The following is a 21,707-nucleotide window of genomic DNA, read 5'->3' as shown; positions in this document are numbered from 1 at the left end:
CTCCATGTTTTATTACTTTCTCTAATTTTCTTCTAAAACTCCATGCATACAGAAAGTATTTAAAAATGGAGGGAGTAACAAACATTGAGATGATTTACACAATATATCAGTTTCTCTCAAAGGTTGTGTTGAGTTGCAAAAATCGGATTGCTACTTTTATTAAATAGATAAAAGGTTATTGTGTACGAGATAACAAATTTGATAGGTGATATTGACCTGTTTTATCTATTAAAAGTTAACTCCCTTAAAGCCTTTGTCTAGCTTTTGATTCTTTAACTTGGTTAACAAGCTCAATTAGGAAAATTATTTAACAACTCGATTAATTTCAAGATACATGTCGAATCTAAGAAACTATAATTAACTTTTAGCAGGCTTCTTAATGTCAGTAGAATTGTATCAGTAGTGATTCAAAGTGATTTGAAATACTATTAATTTATCACGTTTAACGACAAGATAATTAATCTATTAAAAAACAAATAATCTATTAAAAAACAAATCCAAAGAACACATGTCGTTTTTAATATCTCCTACTTAGGCCCTGTTCTCATTAGATTATTTTCAGTTCAGTTCAGTTCAGCTCTAATAAGTTCAGTTCAGCTCCTAATTTCCTTCTCTCATAAAATATTCAGTTCAGTTCATTTCATCTCTAATAAGTTTAGTTTAGTTCAGTTCAGTCAATGAGAACATACCCTTAGTATTTCTTTTGAGTAAGAAGAAGCAAGAACGATGTTTGAAGATCTATAATAATTAGTACTTTTTCTATAGTTTTCATTCCTTATTCCTTAAGACTTATTCCATTGGTATTTTCTATAGTTTTCATTGTATAAACATTTAGAAAATTAAAGTAAATTATTTTTGCTAAACTTTAATCGATTTTGCTGATTACCATTATATTTGTCATGAAAAACTATTGATTTTACAGAACTGAAATTATTTTTTTTTTTCATATAAATCAATAAATAATCATGGTAAAAAATCGAATCATAGAACATAATCTACATTTTAGGAAGTTGAATATACACATGAAAATCTTTGATGTCACAATTCTCAAATTCTCTTGTCACTCCTTAATACCGTTAGGTTTTAAAGCAATCCCACTATTTTATATTCAAGTCATTCACAATTTGTTTCAGTCTTAACAATTTCAGACACTTTCTCCCTCTAAAAAATACCCTCCTATTTCTTCGAATTCTTCATTCTACCAAATTGAAAGCTTGAATTTTGGAATTCTGCAAAACTTTTCCACAATTTCGAGTTTTGGGTTACTTGCTTTTCAGGTGAATTCAATGGTCATCTTAGTTTTCTTTGGAATTCAAATTGAATTTCTTTCATTGTTGTAAAAGAAAGCTCAAATTTTTCTAATTTGTTTTTGCAGATTTTGGTGCTGAGTTAGTAAAAATACCCAGAAATTACGCCATTGGTATTCAATGGGTCGTTCTCGAGCAGTTGTTCCTTGCCCCAGTGATGATGATCCCAACCAAAAGTACCCTTAAATTTTTTAAGCTATATTTAATTTATATTCGTTTTTTTTTTTTAATTATTATTATTTTTTTATTTCTATCACCCTTAATTTTGTTAAATTGTTGGGTTAATCATTTGTTTGATGAAAGTGTGTGTGTGTTTATTACTGTTTTTGTGATGATTGAATGTTTAGGCCTTGTTTCTTCAATAAAGTTTTTTGAATGTTTAATAGTTGGTTTAAGCATTTGCTTGATGAAATTGTGTCCATTTTTATGTTATTACTCCGTATGATTATCAAAGGTATAGACATTTGTTTGATTAAATTGTGTTTTTTTTTTTTTTTTTTCAATTGCTATTATGATAGCTGATGTTTAATGCATTTGTTTGATTGAATTGTGATTTTCTAATGTATTTTGATGATTGAATGTTTAAGGCATTTGTTTGATTAAAATTGTGTGTTTTTCTAAAGTATTTAGATAATGGAATGTTTTCAAAGTTCGAGTTAAGTGCAAGTTTTTTTTTCCTTCTCTTTTCTATGTTTGATTACTTGGTAATTTGTATATGTTAGTGAACTTGCAATTGAAATTGCGAGTGATATGAATACGTAAATGGTCTTTGGATTGAAGGGTATACGTAAAATATGTTGTCGTTAATGTTTCCTTATAATGTTATTTTTGGAAAAATGGAAAAGATAGGATCAGATATAGAAGGTATCATTGTGTTGGGTTCAGTCAAACTTGATTTTTGGGACTTGGCTGGGTTGCCTAATTTGATGACAGGATTGAAAGTGTAGGAATGTGAAGAAAATGGACAATAGCTTCTACTCATACTATAGAAAAAAGTCATGGATGCATTGTAATGTTGCTTAATAGTAGTATGACATTTCAGAAGCTTAGTATTGGTAACAACCGTTTTAAACGTTTTTCCATTGCTATTTAAGAAATAAGGGTCCCTTCCTCTCCCTCTCTTCCTTTTTCACTTCAACCCCTTTTATTCAAACAAGCTGTTAATGTCATGTTTAATTTTCTTCCCTTTCTTCACCATCTAATCACACAATTATTCCTTTAATTGAACATGTATAGAATTTTTTGATAGCTTTGTTGCTTTAATTTTGAAAAGTTAATTTTTATCGCAAGGTTTACAAACAATTTGCATTGGAGCAATATAAACTGTTCCATATTCAGCAGCTCATTTTCATCTTTCACTCTTTCATATTGATATTTTTTACATGAGCTTCTAGTTTATACTTTACAAAAGATCAGAGAATTCTCAACACTAGTATTATTATTCCCATCATTTTTGATTTTTAAGTCTTTTGTTGTGAGATGCATGTGTGGTATTTGGTATTTAGTTATATGCCATATGCTGTACAGAAATAGGAGTATCGGCTGCTTCATGTTGTGAATTTAGCACTATTGGTGACTGCATGTGTTTGGGACTTTGGATAAATGAATTTTTCTTTTCTTTAACCTAGTTATTTTTTTTTCCTTCAGAGGGGTTAGTTAGTTAAAAAAAAAATAGTCATCAGAACACCATTAAGAAATTACTCCTAAGTAGAAGAAATATTGGAAATTTGTATTTGATTGTATTTTGGATTTACTGGGAAGAAACCAATTTTATGGAACTTGGAACACTAATCCATCTCAATCGATGGAAAAAAAAAACACATGCATTTAGCTCACAATTTTCTAGATAAAAGCCCCGATATCCTGATTCTTGTTTTAGCTGATTGCCTGATTCCTTGTTGACTAGCATATCTAGATTTGTAGCTCTCTAATTCTAGAACTCAAAGGCCTTTAGTTGCCACACTTATTGTTGCACTATTTGAAATTTTGAATTAATTATTACACAATGACTTGGTGGAGACATTAAAGGCAAGTGTGAGCTAAGCATGTTGAGTCATGTTTTGGCCTGATTACCCCTCAATCTGAGGTAATGGTGTGATTTGTTAAGTAGTCAGGTGACCCACAATTCATGTAGCATTAGTTGCCCTTGCATAATAATATTGCATCTCAAAGCCATTGAGAATGTAAACAAATATGTACTATTAGGGTCATGCATTCCCCGTGTTTTGAAGGAAACTGTAGCATAATACAAGTATCATTAGTCTTTTGCATAATTAGCGTTGGTAAGTAGTAACACTAACTCCTTCCCCCCCCGCTTTAGGTGAATTTCCATCGAAATATCCTGTAAAATTTTCTTGTATTTTTCAACTATTTTGAAGCTATACTCTCCTACTTGCTTACCGTGATACAACTATACAAGTCCAATTAACAATATAATAACCACCTTCCACCACCGAAAACCCTTAAAGATGAAAATACTCACCGTGATACAAGTCCAAAGTAAGGGTGATAGGGGTGGTGGAAAGAGAGTTTTATACTTCTTGTTAGTAGTTCATCTTTTGATTTAGGTCTAAGCGCTTTACATTTCCTAGGATATATTAAGATGGTTAGTAAAGGGTGGTGTTATCACAAAATGTGTTGCCTTACCTTTGTTTTAGCCTTTTTTGGCATCATGATTTTCATATCTTATCTTCCCTTTTTCAATTATTATTGGGGTATCACATTTGATTTTTCCTATCTTGGTTCCCTAATTCTTTCAAAAGGTGATGGAAAGAGAGTTTTGTACTTCTTGTTAGTGGGTCATCTTTTGATTTAGGCTCAAGTGCCTTACTTTTCCTAGGATATATGAAGATGTTTAGTAAAGGGTGTTGTTGTGACGAAATGTGTTGCTTTACCTTTGTTTAGCCTATTCAGCATCATGATTTTCATATCTTATCTTCCCTTTTCTCAATTATTATTGGAGTATCACATTTGATTTTTTCTATATTGGCTCTCTAATCCTTTTCATATCTTATCTTCCCTTTTCTCAAATATAATTTTTCTATATTGGCTCTCTAATCCTTTTCATATCTTATCTTTCCTTTTCTCAATTATTGTTGAAGTATCACATTTGATTTTTTCCATATTGGCTCTACATATCTTATCTTTCCTTTTCTCAATTATTATAGGAGTATCACATTTGATTTTTTGTATATTGGCTCTCTAATCCTTTTCATATCTTATCTTCCCCTTTTTCAATTATTATTGGAGTATCACATTTGATTTTTTTCCTATTAGCTCTCTAATATGGTCTGATAGAGGTGGTGGAAAGAGTGTTTTATACTTCTTGTTAATGATTAATCTTTTAATTTAGGTCCAAGCGCCTTACTTTTCCTAGGATACATGAAGATGACTAGTTACCTTTCTTTAGCCTTTTTAGCATCATGATCTTCTATCTTATATTTCCTTTTCTCTCAATTATTATTGGAGTTGGTATATGAAATCACATTTGATTTTTTCCATATTGGTCTCCTAATCCTTGATTTTTCCCCATTTGGTTTCAATTATTGATATTTCACCCAATAATTGGTTGGCCTAATTAGGATTGAGCACAAATATAAGTACTAGTATATTTTCTAGGCGCATCTCTTAGAATAATGACCTTTGAAAAATCATCTTCTCTTTATTCACCCTTAGTATTTCATTGTGATAATCCAATGCAAGAAATTAATATGCAGAATCTCCCCCAGGATGATGGTCCCATTTTAAGGTTTGTTTTTTACATGTATTCATTTTAATTTGATCCTTAGTTCATGTGTTTACTTTCGTGTTATAAGAATTTTTTTTCTTCATTGTGACATCATTCTTTATGAAGAATGGTAAAGTACTTAGCTAGGTATAGAGATTTGCAATCTCACTCTCTTTTTCTTTTGGTAGGGAGTGGAGAGGAAGGGATTTGTATTGGAATTAATGATGTTTTTTTACTTCATTAGACTTTGACATGATTGCCAAAATTTCAATATGATCTTCAATAAAAAAATTATTCAATTTATAGAATTGCGAGTTCTCACGATTCGTAGTAGAATTTCATTCCTTGAGAATCTTCAAATTTTATCTAAAATCTAGAGCAATAGGGCCATTATATACTTCCACAATCTTTAGACCATATGATACTGTTTTTAACATGTTAACTAATAAACCGTTTTATTTGGTATATTGCACTTTTATATTTTATATACATGATGTATAGTTTGAAATTACATAATCACTTCGTTTCACTTTAATGGGCCACATTAGAATTCTTCTAAAAAGAATTGGCTACAAATACAATAACAACCTTGATAACTTATACGGAATGGAATTGTTAATATATAAACATGTAACTATAACTCTACACATTAAGCTCTAACAATGGATACAGTAATATGAGATAAATAATAATTTAATTTACTAAATATGAATAGCGGCTTATTATTTCACGATGTTACGAAATCAAATCTAGGCTATTAAAGTGGGGCGGGGGGAATGAGATAAGTTGTTTTTCCTTAAAAATATTAATCAAAATTTTTTTATCATAAAAAATTAATTATTGTAATGACATTGTTCGTTTTTATCTTTGTGAGACTATTACTACATATCGAAACTTGCTCTGATACCACATGTCACGTGCCGACTATTTCCCTTAGTCTTTTTGCTCGCGACCTACTAGAATCACCACTCATTAGACTCTAGTTAAGGCTCCTTAAGTACTTAGCAAGGCTAAGTGATGATGCTTTAAAGTTAAGTGTGGTAGGTTTAAAGGCACAAGTAAGAAAGTATTTAAGACAGAGATTTCTCGAAGGATGATTTGTATTATGCTTGAGAGAGTTTACAATTGTGGGGATGATCATAAATGAGGGGGGGGGGGGGGGGTGATCCTTATAGTCCTCCTTACTACCTAGAACCTTCCTATCTAGAATGTTCATAACCTCTTCAAATGGAGGATTCTACACACTTAAGTCCTAGAGACTTCTACACCATTCTAAGTACATCTCTCTTATGTACAAGATTTTAGAGGATTTTATGCTTCCTCCGTCCCTTATTTACAAGCCTATTTCCCATTTTTCATGAAAATTAAGGAAGTTAGAGATTCCTTAAAACCCATGATTGGGAAGTATAAATATGCATGTGGGGTTAGAGATAGATAGAGAGAAAGAAAAGGTAATTAGTAATTATTGAAGGATAGAGAGAGAAAGTGTTGGAAAGTGATGTCAAAAGTATGAAAAAATATAAGAAAAATGATGACAACTCATCAAAAGTAGTGGAATATTGTCAAAAAGTAGTGGAATATAAGAAATAGGCATCTAATTTTAAAAACCCAAAAAAGGAATACAAGCTTGTAACTAAGGGACGGTGGGAGTACAATTCTAGCTCATAGAGTTTGTACAAGATCGCCCTAGAAAGTTTTAGAAGCTTCTGGACGTCAACGGAACCTCTTAGTGCATGAAAAACTGACTTCACAATGTTCATTGCCTCAAAAACGGTGGATCCCCAAATTTGGGCCCATCTTTTATGTTACTTGGACTTAAGAATCCATGTCCGACATGGGTATGTGTCCAAGCGTCCAACTTGGCTAATCTGTGAAAATTTCCATGATTTTGAACTAAAAATGAAGTGTCCAAGTGTCATATCCATATGAGGCTCGACATGGATACTTGTGGTGAAATTAAGTGTCATTGCCCCAAAAACGGTGGATCCCCAAAATCCAAAATACGGAGTAATTTTTCCTCCTAAAATATTTGCTTATGGGTTGGGAATTTTCAAAAATTCAAACACTGGATAATTTAGCTAATTAAATGCAAATTTATTTATTTATGTATTTATTTTTTTGCTGAAAGCCTGTGAAAATTGACATTCTATATTTAAATAAGTATTTGTAGCAATTGTTAATTAAAAAATGGAAGGAATACTACATTTAAAAAAAAAAAAAAAAAAAAAAAAACAAAAAAACAAGATTGTAAAACATCACAGATTCACATATGGAAGAAAAATGGAAGGAATACTACATTTAAAGAAAAAAAGATTGCAAAACATCATAGCAAGGTTCGAACTCGTATCTTTAGTAAATAAGCCCACTCCTCTAACCACTACACCATCTCATTTGGCTAACACAATATCGCACACAATTATCTATTTCACCTGACATTTTTTTGGGGAAGTGGGGAGGATGAGTCTTGGAGGATTAGATAAACATGCCTGGATCTATCTTAATTAAGAGCTTTGATATTATACGTGCTATCTTTCTTTGATGTGCATTTTGTTTTTGAGAATTTTTTAAGGTGGAAAACCTTTCTGGTTTAAAGATATAGTGCCTTGGGTGAAGAAGTGTACTACTGATGCTGGCTAGAATTTAGAACTAATTATGATACTTTTTGGTCAGCATGTAAGAGTTGAACAAGGAATCTATATTATAATTTAACAGTTTTTTTAACTTCTCACCACAACTCTCCAAAACTTCATTGTCTACTAATATTGATTCAAGCTCTTGGAGATTGAGGAAGAAGAGGGGAAAGAAAAAGGGTCACGAGTGATGGTGGATTTAGGGATTAACATTGTGAGCCCATGTGAAGATAAAACCAGTTCCATGAGCTCATGTAGTATTCGAATATAGAAAAATGGCAAGTTTGGCAATGTGGAACTAGAAATACTCAATATATTGTAGCAATGTGTTATTGGAGAGAAAGAGAATGAGGCCAGTGTGTGCGTGTGCGATTGTGCGTGGTCGATTGTGCGTGGTCGATTGTGCGTGGTGCGTGGTGCATGTGCGTGCGTGTGTGTGTTGTACAGTGCCTTTTTAATTGCTTCCATCAATTTCAAGTTCACTACTTCTATTCTTTGATTGACATGTGATTTTTTTTTTTTTCATTGCTATTGTCTTCCATTTCCTTTATTCTACTTGGATGCCAGTCAATTTTATCTGTTCCCTTCATACAAGCACTTCTTTATATCCATTATATATTGAGAACTGTGAGCTTGTCTCTGGTAGATCAAAGAGGAAAAAGGCTGTCTCAAGTGTAGAGAACACCGAGTCTGTAACGGCAGGTATCAAGATCCTACTTTCTGGCTGCTTGGTACCAGGATAATATGTATAATCTCTTCAGGAAAAAAACATATTATTTCTCTTGCTAATCCTCATCCTCCATCATCAGGTCAGGGCTCAAGTGATGGGAAGAAGGCACTCTATCACTGTAATTATTGCAATAAAGATATTTCAGGATTGATTCGCTTTAAGTGTGCAGTGTGTCCAGATTTTGACCTCTGTGTTGAGTGCTTTTCTGTTGGTGCTGAGGTTAATCCTCACAAAAGCAACCATCCATATAGGGTTATGGTAAAAGACATTTTTTTATTATTATTTATTTTGTTTTTGCTTCATATATACTTCGTAGTTTTTATTGTTCAAATTCAGCAAGAAATGTTATCATAGCTTTTCTTCTTTTCACTGTAATTATTTTACTTTTACAGGATAGCCTGTCATTCCCTTTAATATGTCCTGATTGGAATGCAGATGAAGAGTCATTACTCCTGGAGGTAATATTATTACTGAGTTTATTCTATATGCATCAAGTTTTTGAAATATTTTTTTCTTCCCTAAAACTTTTTCTTTTTACTATGCTGGTAATATGAATCATACTGTAATTTTTTTTTATCTGATCGTTGCAGTGTGAGAGTTGTCATCTGGTTGCTTCTTAACTAAACATTCTTCTTCATATGTGCAGGGGATTGAAATGTATGGGCTTGGTAATTGGGCTGAAGTGGCAGAGCATGTAGGAACAAAAAGCAAAAAAGAATGTATTGATCACTATAATAATATATACATGAACTCTCCTTGCTTTCCGCTTCCGGTAGTATAACTTTCTTCAACTAAATTTCTTTCCCTTCTTTAAACATTTGACTACAACCTCAATGTTATGTCTTTGTAGGACCTGTCTCATGTTGCTGGAAAGAATAGAGAGGAGCTTTTTGCTATGGCCAAGGAACATAGTAACCCTAAAGGTTTGTGATTAATTATTACTTGATGATGCATGTATTTCAGAGATTGTATATTCAGGATTGAATAATATTTAAAGGAGACATGACAAAGCAAAGTAAATAATACGCTATTAAAATGCTGACATATTTTGGGGAGTACTGAAAGTTTTTATTCTTTTTTGTGCTGTTCTGTTCCAAGTTTCTTGTGTTAAACATTCTTTGTGTTTGTATTTCCGATAGCTACTGGTTCAGATCTGAAAGAAGAACTATCGAAAGAAGAGTCTATAAATCCTGGAACAGTAAAGTATGGCCTGTTTCCCTTAAGTTTCTTTAATACCGGGTTTAGGATACTATCTATCTTCTTACATTTAATGTCTGTAAAGGACTGAAGAACCGCAGAAAGAAGCTTCAGGTAGCCACTCTTCTCAGGCTGGTATGTGAATCTCAAATTTCTGTTCCTTGTTAATATTTGGATCTTTGCACTACTTTATAATTATCAGTTTGATTTTAATTTTGCTTCTGGTGTGGATTCTGCAACGATATGGGCAGTTGAGAAGCCAACAAATGTCCTTTCAGCCCAAGATGGGAGTATCAAAGTTGAAGGTCTGATTACAGAATAAGTAATATTTATCACTGTTATACTTGACAGTTCTTAGACATGTTCTTTGATATAATTGATGGGTTGTGCAGATTCTCACCTTGACCGGAGTGTTGGAGAAAAGAAACCTAGAGCGTCAGCTGATGAAGGACCTCCAGTTACAGATTTATGCGGGTACAATCCCAAAAGAGAAGAATTTGAGGTAGAATATGATAATGATGCTGAACATTTATTGGCAGATATGGAATTCAAAGACACTGACACAGAAGCTGAACGTGACTTAAAGCTCAAAGTTTTGCGAATCTACAATCGAAGGTTGTCACTAACCCCTTCTTTTTTTTTTTTTTTTTTTTTGGTATGGGCTTGTCAGTGGTAAATCATTCTCATCCAAAATTTTGGTATATGCTGCCTTATTTTGGGAAGTATGAGTGTACTTGCAGTATATAACCCAATTTTAAGATTACGTAATGAATGTATGAGGTGCTAGAAATTTGCACATATCTATTATGTTTGCTAAGCACCAACAAGGTGAAGGTGTTATGTGAATGTGTTCTGTTTCTAGCATCAATGCAGTTTGTGCCTTTGTGGCACCCGGTGCTTTCCCTACTTATTTGCTTATAGATGTTCTGTCTGATTGGTTTGTGTACTTGTAGACTTGTAGTTCTTGTCCTCTGGTATGGATTTTCACGTTTTATTAATGACATCTTATCATTAAAGTAGGCTTTGATTTTAGTGAAGTCATGGAAATTTTTATTTTGGCTGTTGCCTGATGGCTAGTCCAAACAAAATGTAAATGTAAATAATGAGTCTGCCTTGTCGGACCTTCCTAGAGAAATTAACTTTACCAAATCACTAAAGCATCCCCTGCATTTTTTCCTTTCCCCTAGTTTCTCTCACGTTTAGTTAGATAAAGATTATTATTGGTTATAAAAGCTAGTAAGGCAAGGTGCATGGCAGGAATGACTAGTCCCACATCCACGGGCATCAGGAAGAAAATAGCAGCTTTGGTAGCATTCTTTTCTAGACATAAAATTTTGTTGTTGATAATCTATTTGAACTGGTACCCAATCAGCATATAACTTATAAGTGGCATGGGTTGATCTTTCATTTCAGGCTTGATGAGAGGAAGCGTAGGAAGGATTTTGTACTTGAGAGGAATTTACTGTACCCAGATCCTTTCGAGAAAACTTTGACACCTGAAGAGAAGGAATTATGCCAGCGTTATAGGGCATTCATGCGTTATCACTCAAAGAAAGAGCACGAGGAGCTGCTGACATCTGTTGTTAATGAACATCGGATTCACAAAAGATTACAGGATCTACAGGTCTAAGCTAAAATTTTAATTTCTTTGAAGTTTGAACATGTACACATTTATGCTTTATATAGTGGCCAAACTAAGTAGTCTGATTAAATTTACTTTTACTGGTTCTTGAACTGTTTATAGTTTTGGTGAGTCAAAATTTTCTTTCTGAATACTTTCCAATGAAGGATTTATATTTGGCTTTTTTCACTGAATTTCTTCTTGTCTAAACCTGATAGATTGTAGAAGCACTGAAACCAGGGAGTTTTGCTATATTAATTCCTCAAATTTCTCTTTAAATTTTATATCTTGCTGTGGAATTTATAAGATTTGTTCCTTCGCAGGAAGCTAAGGCTGCTGGTTGCCGCACCTCTGCTGAGGCAGATATATACATAGGGAAGCAGAGGAGGATGGAAGCAGAGGAGAATGCTCGCAAACAGAGAGAGAGTGCTGAGGCTGGTGCAGGGGGTAAAGTGTTGCTGAGGAATAATAGAGATTTTGTCAGCAAGGACTCAGCTTCGACGACTACTGGACAGTTTAAGACTAACTCCCTTGACGAGTGGGATATCACTGGGTTCCCAGGGGCTGATCTGCTCTCAGACAAGGTAAGCTCTATTCATAAATTTTCATCTGTCCCAACATACAAGTTTTCATGTGCTCTTTGATATGCCTGAATATATTTAATTTTACTACGGTTTTTCATGCGAACTCTGTTGCAAGGCAGGTTATATATCCCTATAGAGGGATAGTTCATAGTTGTAGGGAGTTAATCCTGTAACATGTCAACATTTTACTACCTGCTTCAATTCCGAATTCCTCCCACTGCAAAAAAAGTATGACAAAAAAAGAGGCAGGAAACCTTAACAGGAAATACGAAATTTCAAAAGAATTTATATCTACTCCGTAGTATATATTACCTTTATGCTCCAACTGGCATAATACTCTATTTTGGTTGTGACATTTTTACTCGTATGCAGGAGAAGAAGCTTTGTTCGGAGATTAGGATTCTACCTTCACATTATCTCAACATGTCGCAAACTCTGACTATGGAAGCATTCAAGGGGAATATTACCAAGAAATCTGATGCTCATGGTTTGTTCAAGGTCGATCCTAGCAAAGTCGATCGAGTGTATGATATGCTTGTGAAGAAGGGAGCTATATCTCAGTGAAGGCCTTGTATGTTCCCATCTTCAGTTTCAAATAAATTTCATTTAATTAAACCACAGAATCACAGTTAATTTTTCGCTGCCTAGGTAGGATAAAGTTTTTAAGGATAGACTATGATGTATGTCGAATTTTATTTTATATTATATGCGAACCACATTTATTTTTTGCAATCACTGTATTTTGAGCGCAATGGTTTTGCCAAAATCAATTTGCTATGAGCTATTTAGTATGTTTACATATGGGCAAGTTGAGTTGTAGATTGCCATCACCAATTTATGTGCAGGCATGTTTTTATGTGACAAATTACACTAATTTTCTGATAGATGTTCGTATGATTGATTGATTTTATGTGTAGTTTTGGATGACTATATTTGCTGAGTACCTTCAAAATCACATCTATCCCAAAATTTAAAAATCTGACGCACAACGCACGAGCCCCTTTTATACTTCCCTTCTTTTACCCCTTTTGTCTTTACCTTTCTTCATAGCACACGAGGAATATGCGAGTGTGTGTCAAGTAAACCCGGATGAAGGATAAAAAGTTTATCTTTCTTACATCTCCATCATTCACCCTTTGTTTTTCTTCTTTTTTTCCCATCTCCTTCTCAATTTAATTAGGGATTAAATCACTTCTCGATAGAACAAAACACTTCCGCCCAATTCGTGTTTAACATTTGATTGGAAAGAAAGAAAGAACATATAGTAGTATTAAGGACAACAAAACATTTTAGAGATGAGAAGGACAATACCTAATATATAGATTATGTTTTCCTCTACATGTCATAAACTCATAATACATAAATTGCTTTAGTTTTCATCTATTAGGGACATTATTGCTGAATTTCGTTTTAGTGACAACTCTGACAAGTTTTGATAGAAAATACATAATCTCTACTATAAAAAAAAATAAAAAAATAAAAAAAAAAAATAAAAAACCACTTATTACTATATTTATTTTCTAAATTTAATTGTTATACAATACATAGATGTGGCACTTTATAAACAATGAATGCACTAGAAATCAGTGTTCATAAGTGGTTAGCAGTTCGGAAATAAAGTTTTGGCTATCAGATGTTTTGGTTTGATGTTTGTGTATACCTTAGCCGTATTGTTTAGACCGGTTAACATAAATAAATAACCTATATTTGTTTTGAGATTGACAATTTATAACATGATCACGACTTAAAGAAAAAGTACTGTATGTATTTTACCTAAGTAATACATGTGTCAACTTAAATAATATTGGGGTGCGCACACGCGGGCATAGTGATTTGTTTGGGGCGAGAGGTTAAAGATATAAATCTCAGCCCCTCTTATGTATCCGGTAAAGATCAGGCACTACCATCATTAAATTTGTTCTATGGCGAGTGTTTTGAAACGAATCATTGATCGGATTGGAGGAAGTATATTATTTTTGTACATACAATATACTTTTTTTTTTTTTAAGTGATATATTGCCTACATGCATGTTTCCATTATAGACTCATTCTATTTGCTTGGCGTTGCTTGGTGCATGCAAATATCATTTTGATAGGCTAATACCATATCAATTTCTTTCTAAGTGCGGAAAGTGAAATTATTTCTTTTGCTCATCATCTCAAAATTAGACACGTCCTCAAATTATAAATACCTTTTAGTAGTGCATGTATACGATTTACCTACATATTTATTTTTGAGGTAAACTTTATAGTAGTACTAACTATTTATATCAAATTTAATTCCCACCACTAAACCAGTATTCTTTGTTGCGCATATTCTTGGTGCTATAAATAATAGTGACACTTTGAGTGCATATTCTATAGTCTTTCATCAATAATTCACTCTTTTTTTTCAAATTGCAAACTATACAATTTCAATTCAGAGTTTCAGCAATGTCATCAGTTTTTTCTTTCAAGATTGGTCTTTTCCTCGCGCTATGGCTCCTCCTAATAGCGGGTTCTCTCTCTGATCCCCTTTCTCGTTATAGAATCTCTCTCTCTGACCCCTTTCCTCATTATAGAATCCTTATTACTTTCTCAATATTATTTCAAACTACACCTATTTTAACGTGATCACAATGAAAACATTATACTTTAATTCATGATACAATTAAACTTTGTTACAATAGTTTTAACGTATAAATGCATGTAGTAGTAGATATATCTATACTATAAAATGATACCCACTTTTATTTTTAATATATGCAAAAATGAAATAATTTATTTCACTTCTCTAAATGACTAGATGATTTTCTTTTCACTATCATGAATTATATCTGTACAACTAGTTATTAATGTATCATAAATCGGTCTGTACGTAAGTATTATTATTACCATTACATGGTAAAATGATACGAAGTATAAATTATAATTATAGTAAGATGTAACCTTAAAAGATGATTCAAGTTATTCGAGAGGAATTTTACTCGACTAATTTAAATCTTTGTGTTTTTCTGTCGATCATTTATTTTCAGGTGGATTTTGGAGAGTTGAAAGCTCAAGAAGTTTAATATCACCGCGTTGTACGAAACCAACAGATTGTATTCCAAATTGCCCTCATTGCATACATGTTTCATGCCTCAGTACTTGGTGCGTTTGTGGCTGCGGCCCTCCATCAACATAATTTAATAAAATCATAACAAGCATTATTTCCCAAATAAAAATGATTCAATTTTTCACATCTTCTTATCTCGATCTTTGTAAGTCGAGGAATCATATATGTATGTAGGTGATGAACAATTGAATCTTTAATTTGAAACTTTTTACATGTGATGTTTGTTACATAATATAATTATTAGCCCTAATAATAATACTACCTCCGTTACATATTATTTGCAACGATTAGACATTTTCCCTCTCTACTTTATGTCAAATCGTTGCAAATAATATATAACGGAGGTAGTATAATATCAGTGAAGATACTCGTCTTATGCATTTTTATATTTTTTTACTCCTGTCTGTATTTTTCTTTATAGTTAGCTAGATTATGTTTCAGAAACAAAAAAGTTACAACAAGAAGAACAAATAAAGCGATGAAGGGAGATTTTGTTTTTTAGCTATGAAATTATGGTGTAAGTCCGCATAGAAAAGAGCTAAGTTTAGAAGAAAGCGAGAAAAAAAATTTAGGATGTTTTGTATATAATCACTCCTAAATGTACTTTATGTTGAATTAACCATCCATTTTTTTTAAATTAAAAAATACCACCCCTAATTTACAAAACCAGTAGGTTTTACCACCCCTCCTATATTCCGGCCAGTTTTCTAATTGAGGGTCTACGTGTCACTATCCTATTGGTCTAAAATAATAAAATTAAAAAATAAAATTAATTTTTTTTATTAAAAAAAAAACAACCATCCTCTTTCCTGCCACCGGGACAACCAACCTTTTGCCGGACCACCCACATCAACCAGCGCCACCCTCTCCCCCTCCCCCTTCACTGCAAGCATCCAACACAACCTCCTTGTCGACAACCAATCTTCCCCCAGCTGTTGGCAAACTAAATCGCCTAAAACCCTCCAGCCTCGGGCCCTCCTCCACCCTGACCATCACCAGAAACTCGGATAAGGCTGGTTGAACAACCCCCGAAGAAGCACCAATCACTCCCCATTCACTCGCTTAAAAACCCGTAACACATCCCTAATCCCTCGCCTGAAATTCGTATCCCCACCCTTCGCCTGAAACCGAAACCCTAAGCCACCCTCCACAGCCCTGAAATCCCCTATTAGCCTGAAACTCCAACCCTCACCTGAAACCCTAACTCCGAAACTATCCTAAACCAAGGAGGGGGGTCGAAATTATTGAGGGGGAAAGGAAAGGGGCCAGAAATAGGGACGGGAAAGGGAAGAGGGGCCGGAGATGGCAGGGCTGCCGAGCCACCGGAGGTGGCATGGATGGGTTTCAATTTTTTTTTTTTAGTTTAATTTTTTATTTTAAAATCCTAACTCAAAAATTGGTCAAAAAACTGGTCGGAATAGTGGCAGGGGTGGTAAAACCTACTGGTTTTGTAAATTAAGGGTGGTATTTTTTAATTTCAAAAAAAATGGGTGGTTAATTCAACATAGAGTACAATTAGGGGTGGTTATTTACAAAAAAATCCAAATTAGAATGTTATGTAACATGTACTTTTTCCCTCCCCTTATCTTCACCTTTTGCTTTTTTCATGGTCTTTAAAAAGCATGTCTCACCGTAAAATGTGTATTTATCGAAGATTTTTTTTTTTAACAAAGGCAAAGTTTAACCGTCGGTAATTTTAGAATTACCTATGATAGATTTGGATAGCCATTGCAAATTACCGACAACTTTAATCACAATAGTACGTTGCCGGTAAAATTGTACAGACTCAAAATTTCGAAAAAAAAAATATATAGCTCTTACTACTCCCTCCTGTTTTTAAATTGACACACTTTGACCGACACGTAGTTTTAGGAGATTTTATTGACTTTAATAAAATAAGATGTTAGTGGGGTAGGTTGGAGGAGTGAGAAATGATAAAGTAAAAGAATGTGAAAGGAAGTGGGGACCATGAAAGGAGTGAGAAATGATAAAGTAAAAGAATGTGAGAGGAAGTGGGGACCATGAAAGGAGTGAGAAATGATAAAGTAAGAGATAGTTGTTTGGTTTTGTAGTGTGTGGAGAGCGGTTCAAGGAGGCAAAGGAGAGCATAGCTTTGGAAGTTAAGCTATGGGTTGTTTGCTTGGTACAAAGCAACAACGAAAGGCAAGGGTTGACTTTAAATGGGAATATCTCAAGATCTAGAAATGATTTTGAGATGTTTCAAGTTGGAGGTGATAGCTCGTCTCAAGAGCTTTCCAACGACTGGTCATAAGCTAAATTTGGCCAAGAAACGAGGAAGATATGGCTGTTTTACGAGAAGCTGTTTTGCAGGGGAAACCGGAGCGGCCGCTCCTATCTAGAGGAGCTCCCGCTCCGTAGAGGTTTTTTGCCATTTTCTTCCAGTTTAATGGTGCGTCCGCTCCTGTTCATTGGAGCGCCCGCTCCTGTCCAATGGAGCGCCCGCTCCACTGGGTTTCACGGGGCTCTAATTTTTCACGCTTGAGCCTCGGTTTTACGGTCTTGTTTTCTCCTTTGCTATTAACCTATAATCTTAGCCCTTGGATTATTTGCCTTGTATTTGGACTATATATACTCATGTATGTCATTAATTAGGTTATGATGTTAGATTGAAGAGAGAGAAAAAGCCTCTTGAGATTAGTTCATCTTCTTAGGGTTTAAGAGAGTGAATTAAGAGAGGTGTGAGCTTTCATGGTGTATTGAGAGCTTGTAATCATCATCATCAAAGTTACTCCATAGTGGATTGGTGGGTTTCCTCCCGGCACTCGGGTTCCCACGGTAAATTCGTTCTTGTTTCTTTGCTTTACTTGTTTTTTCGTTCTTCGTTGTTGTTGATTGTCGTTAATCATAAACTTGTTAGCACATTCGTAATCCTTTCAATAGTGGGGTGAAGATATATTATTAAAATGTAAGGAATTTCTAAAAGAAAAAGTGTGTCACTTAAAAAAAAAACGGCCGTTTAAGGAAAGTGTGTCACTTAAAAAAACACGAAGGGAGTAACAAATTAAGTGGTCGATAATATTTTGATATTTAATATTTATGTGTTAATAAAAATTATACTTATGTTCAAAATACTCTCTCCACTCATTATTATGTACAAATGAATCTTGTCAAAAAAAAAAAAAAAGTACAACAAATGAATATTTTATATCTCACAAATAATAACCCTTTATGTTTAAAACAAATACTTATAATACTCCAAAAAAGATAAAGCATTAGGAATTCACGGTCAAATTTGAGGAACTTTGACTCCAAAAACGAAATAGATAAAGCAATATTTACGGGCGGTAGGAGTATGTGTGCTACAGCAAATTACTTTTAATTTTAGTTCATGAAGGAGCAACATAGTTATTACTAGAGACACACTATGGCATTAGGTGCAAGTACTAGAGATTAAATCATTTCAATGAGCAACTACATGTAAGTCCAATCTATCAGAGTTTCATCCTAAAATCAATTAGTAATAGGTGGACTAGTCTACTAATCTTATATATGATGTATATGTTATTCATTATATTTTATAATATTTTTATTTCTTTAATGTAGACAATTAGCCTCAACTCAGATGTAATTTATTTTCTATAATATCTAACAAGAAAATTATTGACTCGTATACAATAAAGGAGTTGTAAAACTAAAGTTTGCAAATAATGGTAAACATAAAATTATTTTAGTTGAGCAATCTTTATTTATCTTTCTTATCCATTATACTTCAAACTTTCTCAACATCACATACATGTTAAACGCTTCTAGCTAGGACACTAGATCAAGTGCACGAACCTTTGAGCGAGCTTAAACTTCACCATTGCTTTACGCCAACCAAGTGTTTCGACAACGGTGTCGAAAACACACTCATCAACATGCTTTGATTTCCGACACTTCAATGTATCCAGCCTCGACAACTCCTATCAATTGTAATGGAGCTTGCTGTGTACTACTACCATTTCGAGACTCGAGCCGAGTTTGCTCTTCCACTGCAAAATTAGCAAGATTGAACATAAATGGATCATGAGGGTCTATTGGTTGATAAACAGATGGTTTGTTGTGTATATGTTTTTTGGTTCATGTTCAATAGCATTGGTTGCGAACATAGAATTTGCGAATAATGTTATATGAAAATATGCAACGATGAACATGACTAAACTAGTAGAAATTCTTATAAACATCATTTTAGTATATTTCCTTCTACTATTTGATTGTAGGTTTTATTGTGTTGTAGGCAAGTTTAATAATTTAAAGACTATAGTTAAGATTTAGAAGTATTGGCTAAAGTTTGAAGGAAAAAAAAGTGTGAGGGAGAAATGAATTAGGCACATAACACATAGGTATAGTGTGAGAACACAGTTTTCAGCGCTCTTCCCACAAATTATATACCTAAATTAAGTTTGCGGTGTGAAGATTTTAACATTCCTTGAGAAAAAAGATATTTGTCATTTAAGACTAAGGTAGTACTGTGGTGTGAACTCGATCAATATCATAATGGTATAATGTCTACATTTGGTTGTTTTCCTTTAACTAAGTTTTTTCTGATCTTTTGAAAGTCTACCCTTTATTTATTTATTTATTTTTTCCGGTTTTAAGGCATTCCTCATCTCTAAAAAAAATATATGAAAACTTGACATACATCATTTTTGGACCATACATCATTTTTCCGATGTAGTCCAAAATGTAGAATTAGGTACGCCAGACACGATGAGATGAGGTGTATCTCAAGTTTTCATATACTCCCTCCGTTTCTTTTTACTCACAACAAAGAGGGGAAGAACGGACTCCTAGGCAAAAGTTTTTAAGGGGATAGATTAAAGTGAAGGGCATGTGATTAGGAGAGTTAAAAAGGGAGGGAAAAAAAGTGGTCCCTTTACTAGTGGAGGGCATGTGACTTTTTTTTCTTTTTTTCCCTCTCCTTTCCCTCTGTTTTTTTTCGTTTTGGCTGACTTTTTTTTGGAGGCTTCTTTTTTTAGCCTCCAAAATTTGTTTTCCCTCCAACTCTTCATGAAAATTTGAAAAACATTCAAATCAATTTCAAAAAACAGCAAATGTACCAAATTTATCAAACAAAAGCTCCTTATAAAAAGGAGGAACCTGTTTCATTCACCATCTTCATTCACATTCACGCATCAAGGGATTGGGGGGGGGGGGTTGGGGAATTCGAATTCATCAAAAAACAGAAGTTAGAGATTACAGACTAGAAATTTAGTTAAATTGTTTGAAAATTACAAAAACCATCAACTTGAATTAGTCCTAATTCCTAATTGCTGAGTTAGTAGTAGCAGCATTAGTGAATTTGTACACGAATTAGGCTCCACTGAAAGCTCCCAAAAAAAGGCAAGTCACCTCCACTTCATCACCTACCACCAAATCTAAAATAAAAAATAAAAAGAAAGGGACTCATGGCAGAAATCTGGGATGATTTTTTCAACATAAACCAACTGCTTATGGAGCAGGACATGGTGATGGAAGAAAATTCCAACAGTTCAAGGCTAGACACTCAAGATTCAACTCAACAGCAACATAATGAAGAAATTGAGACAGGGGAATCAGAAGCAGAGACAGAGCAGGATAATCAACAAGCAGACAACGTCAGGCAAAGTAGAGAATTAAACATTCAAGAGAAAAGGCAGATTGTTGATGATATTCTGCTAAATATGGTAGGTGACTCACTGCCAAGAGGAATGCTGACCTCATTGGCAAAGAAACATCATGTACACAGATCTACTACATGCAGGTGGCTAAAAGAAATCAAAAAGCACATGCAACTGGGAGAAGCAGTGGATGTCAGAACCAAGAAATTAGGAAAAACTGGACGCAAGCCTTTTGAATACTCTGATGAGTGGCTTATGTCTGTGCCACTATACAAAAGAACCACAAACATAAGCTATGGTGCAGCTCTGAATGTCAGTCATGTGGTCATACACAGGTTGAAAAAAAAGGGCAGACTAAGGGCAGTGTCAGCAACCAACCACCCTGCATTATCTGATAATCACGAAGTTGCAAGGCTAAAGTGGGTACTGCAACACATAAATCCAGTTCCAAGTGAGGGGGACCCTACAATTATGGATATGCAACATCACATCCACATTGATGAGAAGTGGTTCTACTTGAACCTAGAAACAAGGACTTTCTATCTCACACCAAATGAAGAGGTTCCATACAGAGCACAACAGTCTAAAAGGTTTAAGTTAAAGGCAATGTTCATGGGAATGGTGGGCAAACCACTATATGCTGAAGATGGGACTCTCATACACTCAGGGAAGTATGGTTTGTTCCCTTTTGTGAAACATGAAAGGGCCAAAAAGAAAAGCAAAAACAGAGAGGCTGGCATAATGGAAACTAAAGCCATTCAGGTTGTCAACAGAGAAGCAATTAGGCACATGATTTTAGACAAAATCATTCCAACAATACATGCAGAATGGCCAGCACAGTTATCAAAGAATATAATCATACAATGGGATAATTCTAGGCCATATCAAGTCCCAACAGATGAAGAGTTTTTGGCAGCCACTCAAGCTAATGGGTTTAACATTCAATTTGTTTTCCAACCTGCCCAATCCCCAGACCTTAATGTGTTGGACCTTGGTTTATTCAAGGCTATATAGTCCATACAGTACCAGTCATTCCCAACAAATTTGGATGAGCTAATTGAGAAAGTGGCAGAGGCATTTGAGGTGTTTGATCCAACCCTTAACAGGTATACTTAGATCACACTACAGGCTTGCATGATTAAGGTGTTGGAAAAACAAGGTGGGAACAACTTCAACCCACCACACATGGGAAAGCCAAGGCAAGACAGACAGGGGAC

At 34.1% G+C, this 21,707-nt stretch overlaps 2 protein-coding genes across 2 annotated transcripts; both read left to right on the top strand.

The window, feature by feature from the left end:
- The first annotated feature begins 1,008 nt into the window (after positions 1–1,008).
- Positions 1,009–12,528, top strand: LOC145562260 (transcriptional adapter ADA2-like). The gene is made up of 14 exons (XM_081622480.1): positions 1,009–1,277; positions 1,376–1,483; positions 8,311–8,366; positions 8,474–8,652; positions 8,787–8,852; positions 9,041–9,166; positions 9,245–9,317; positions 9,534–9,597; positions 9,677–9,726; positions 9,843–9,896; positions 9,984–10,206; positions 11,005–11,215; positions 11,536–11,796; positions 12,169–12,528. Exons 2-14 carry the CDS (start codon positions 1,428–1,430, stop codon positions 12,358–12,360), a joined length of 1,611 nt encoding a protein of 536 aa, XP_081478606.1. The 5' UTR covers positions 1,009–1,277; positions 1,376–1,427; the 3' UTR covers positions 12,361–12,528.
- Positions 12,529–20,298: 7,770 nt separating this feature from the next.
- On the top strand, positions 20,299–21,504 carry LOC145564823 (uncharacterized). The gene has a single exon (XM_081625010.1). The coding sequence runs from the start codon at positions 20,299–20,301 to the stop codon at positions 21,502–21,504; it is 1,206 nt and encodes a 401-aa protein (XP_081481136.1).
- The last annotated feature ends 203 nt before the right edge of the window (positions 21,505–21,707 follow it).

The sequence above is a fragment of the Chenopodium album genome, chromosome 10, assembly GCF_948465745.1.
Source record: "Chenopodium album chromosome 10, dcCheAlbu1.1, whole genome shotgun sequence".
In the NCBI taxonomy this organism is placed as follows: domain Eukaryota; kingdom Viridiplantae; phylum Streptophyta; class Magnoliopsida; order Caryophyllales; family Amaranthaceae; genus Chenopodium; species Chenopodium album.
Note: the sequence above shows the minus strand (reverse complement) of the source record. Positions and strands in the feature narration are given on the sequence as shown.

Coding starts and splice junctions, on each gene's coding strand:
- LOC145562260 (XM_081622480.1), top strand. CDS start 1,428: ATGGGTCGTTCTCGAGCAGTTGTTCCTTGCCCCAGTGATGATGATCCC. Junction 9,167..9,244: donor CTCCTTGCTTTCCGCTTCCG/GTAGTATAACTT, acceptor ATGTCTTTGTAG/GACCTGTCTCATGTTGCTGG. Junction 9,318..9,533: donor GGAACATAGTAACCCTAAAG/GTTTGTGATTAA, acceptor TATTTCCGATAG/CTACTGGTTCAGATCTGAAA.
- LOC145564823 (XM_081625010.1), top strand. CDS start 20,299: ATGGCAGAAATCTGGGATGATTTTTTCAACATAAACCAACTGCTTATG.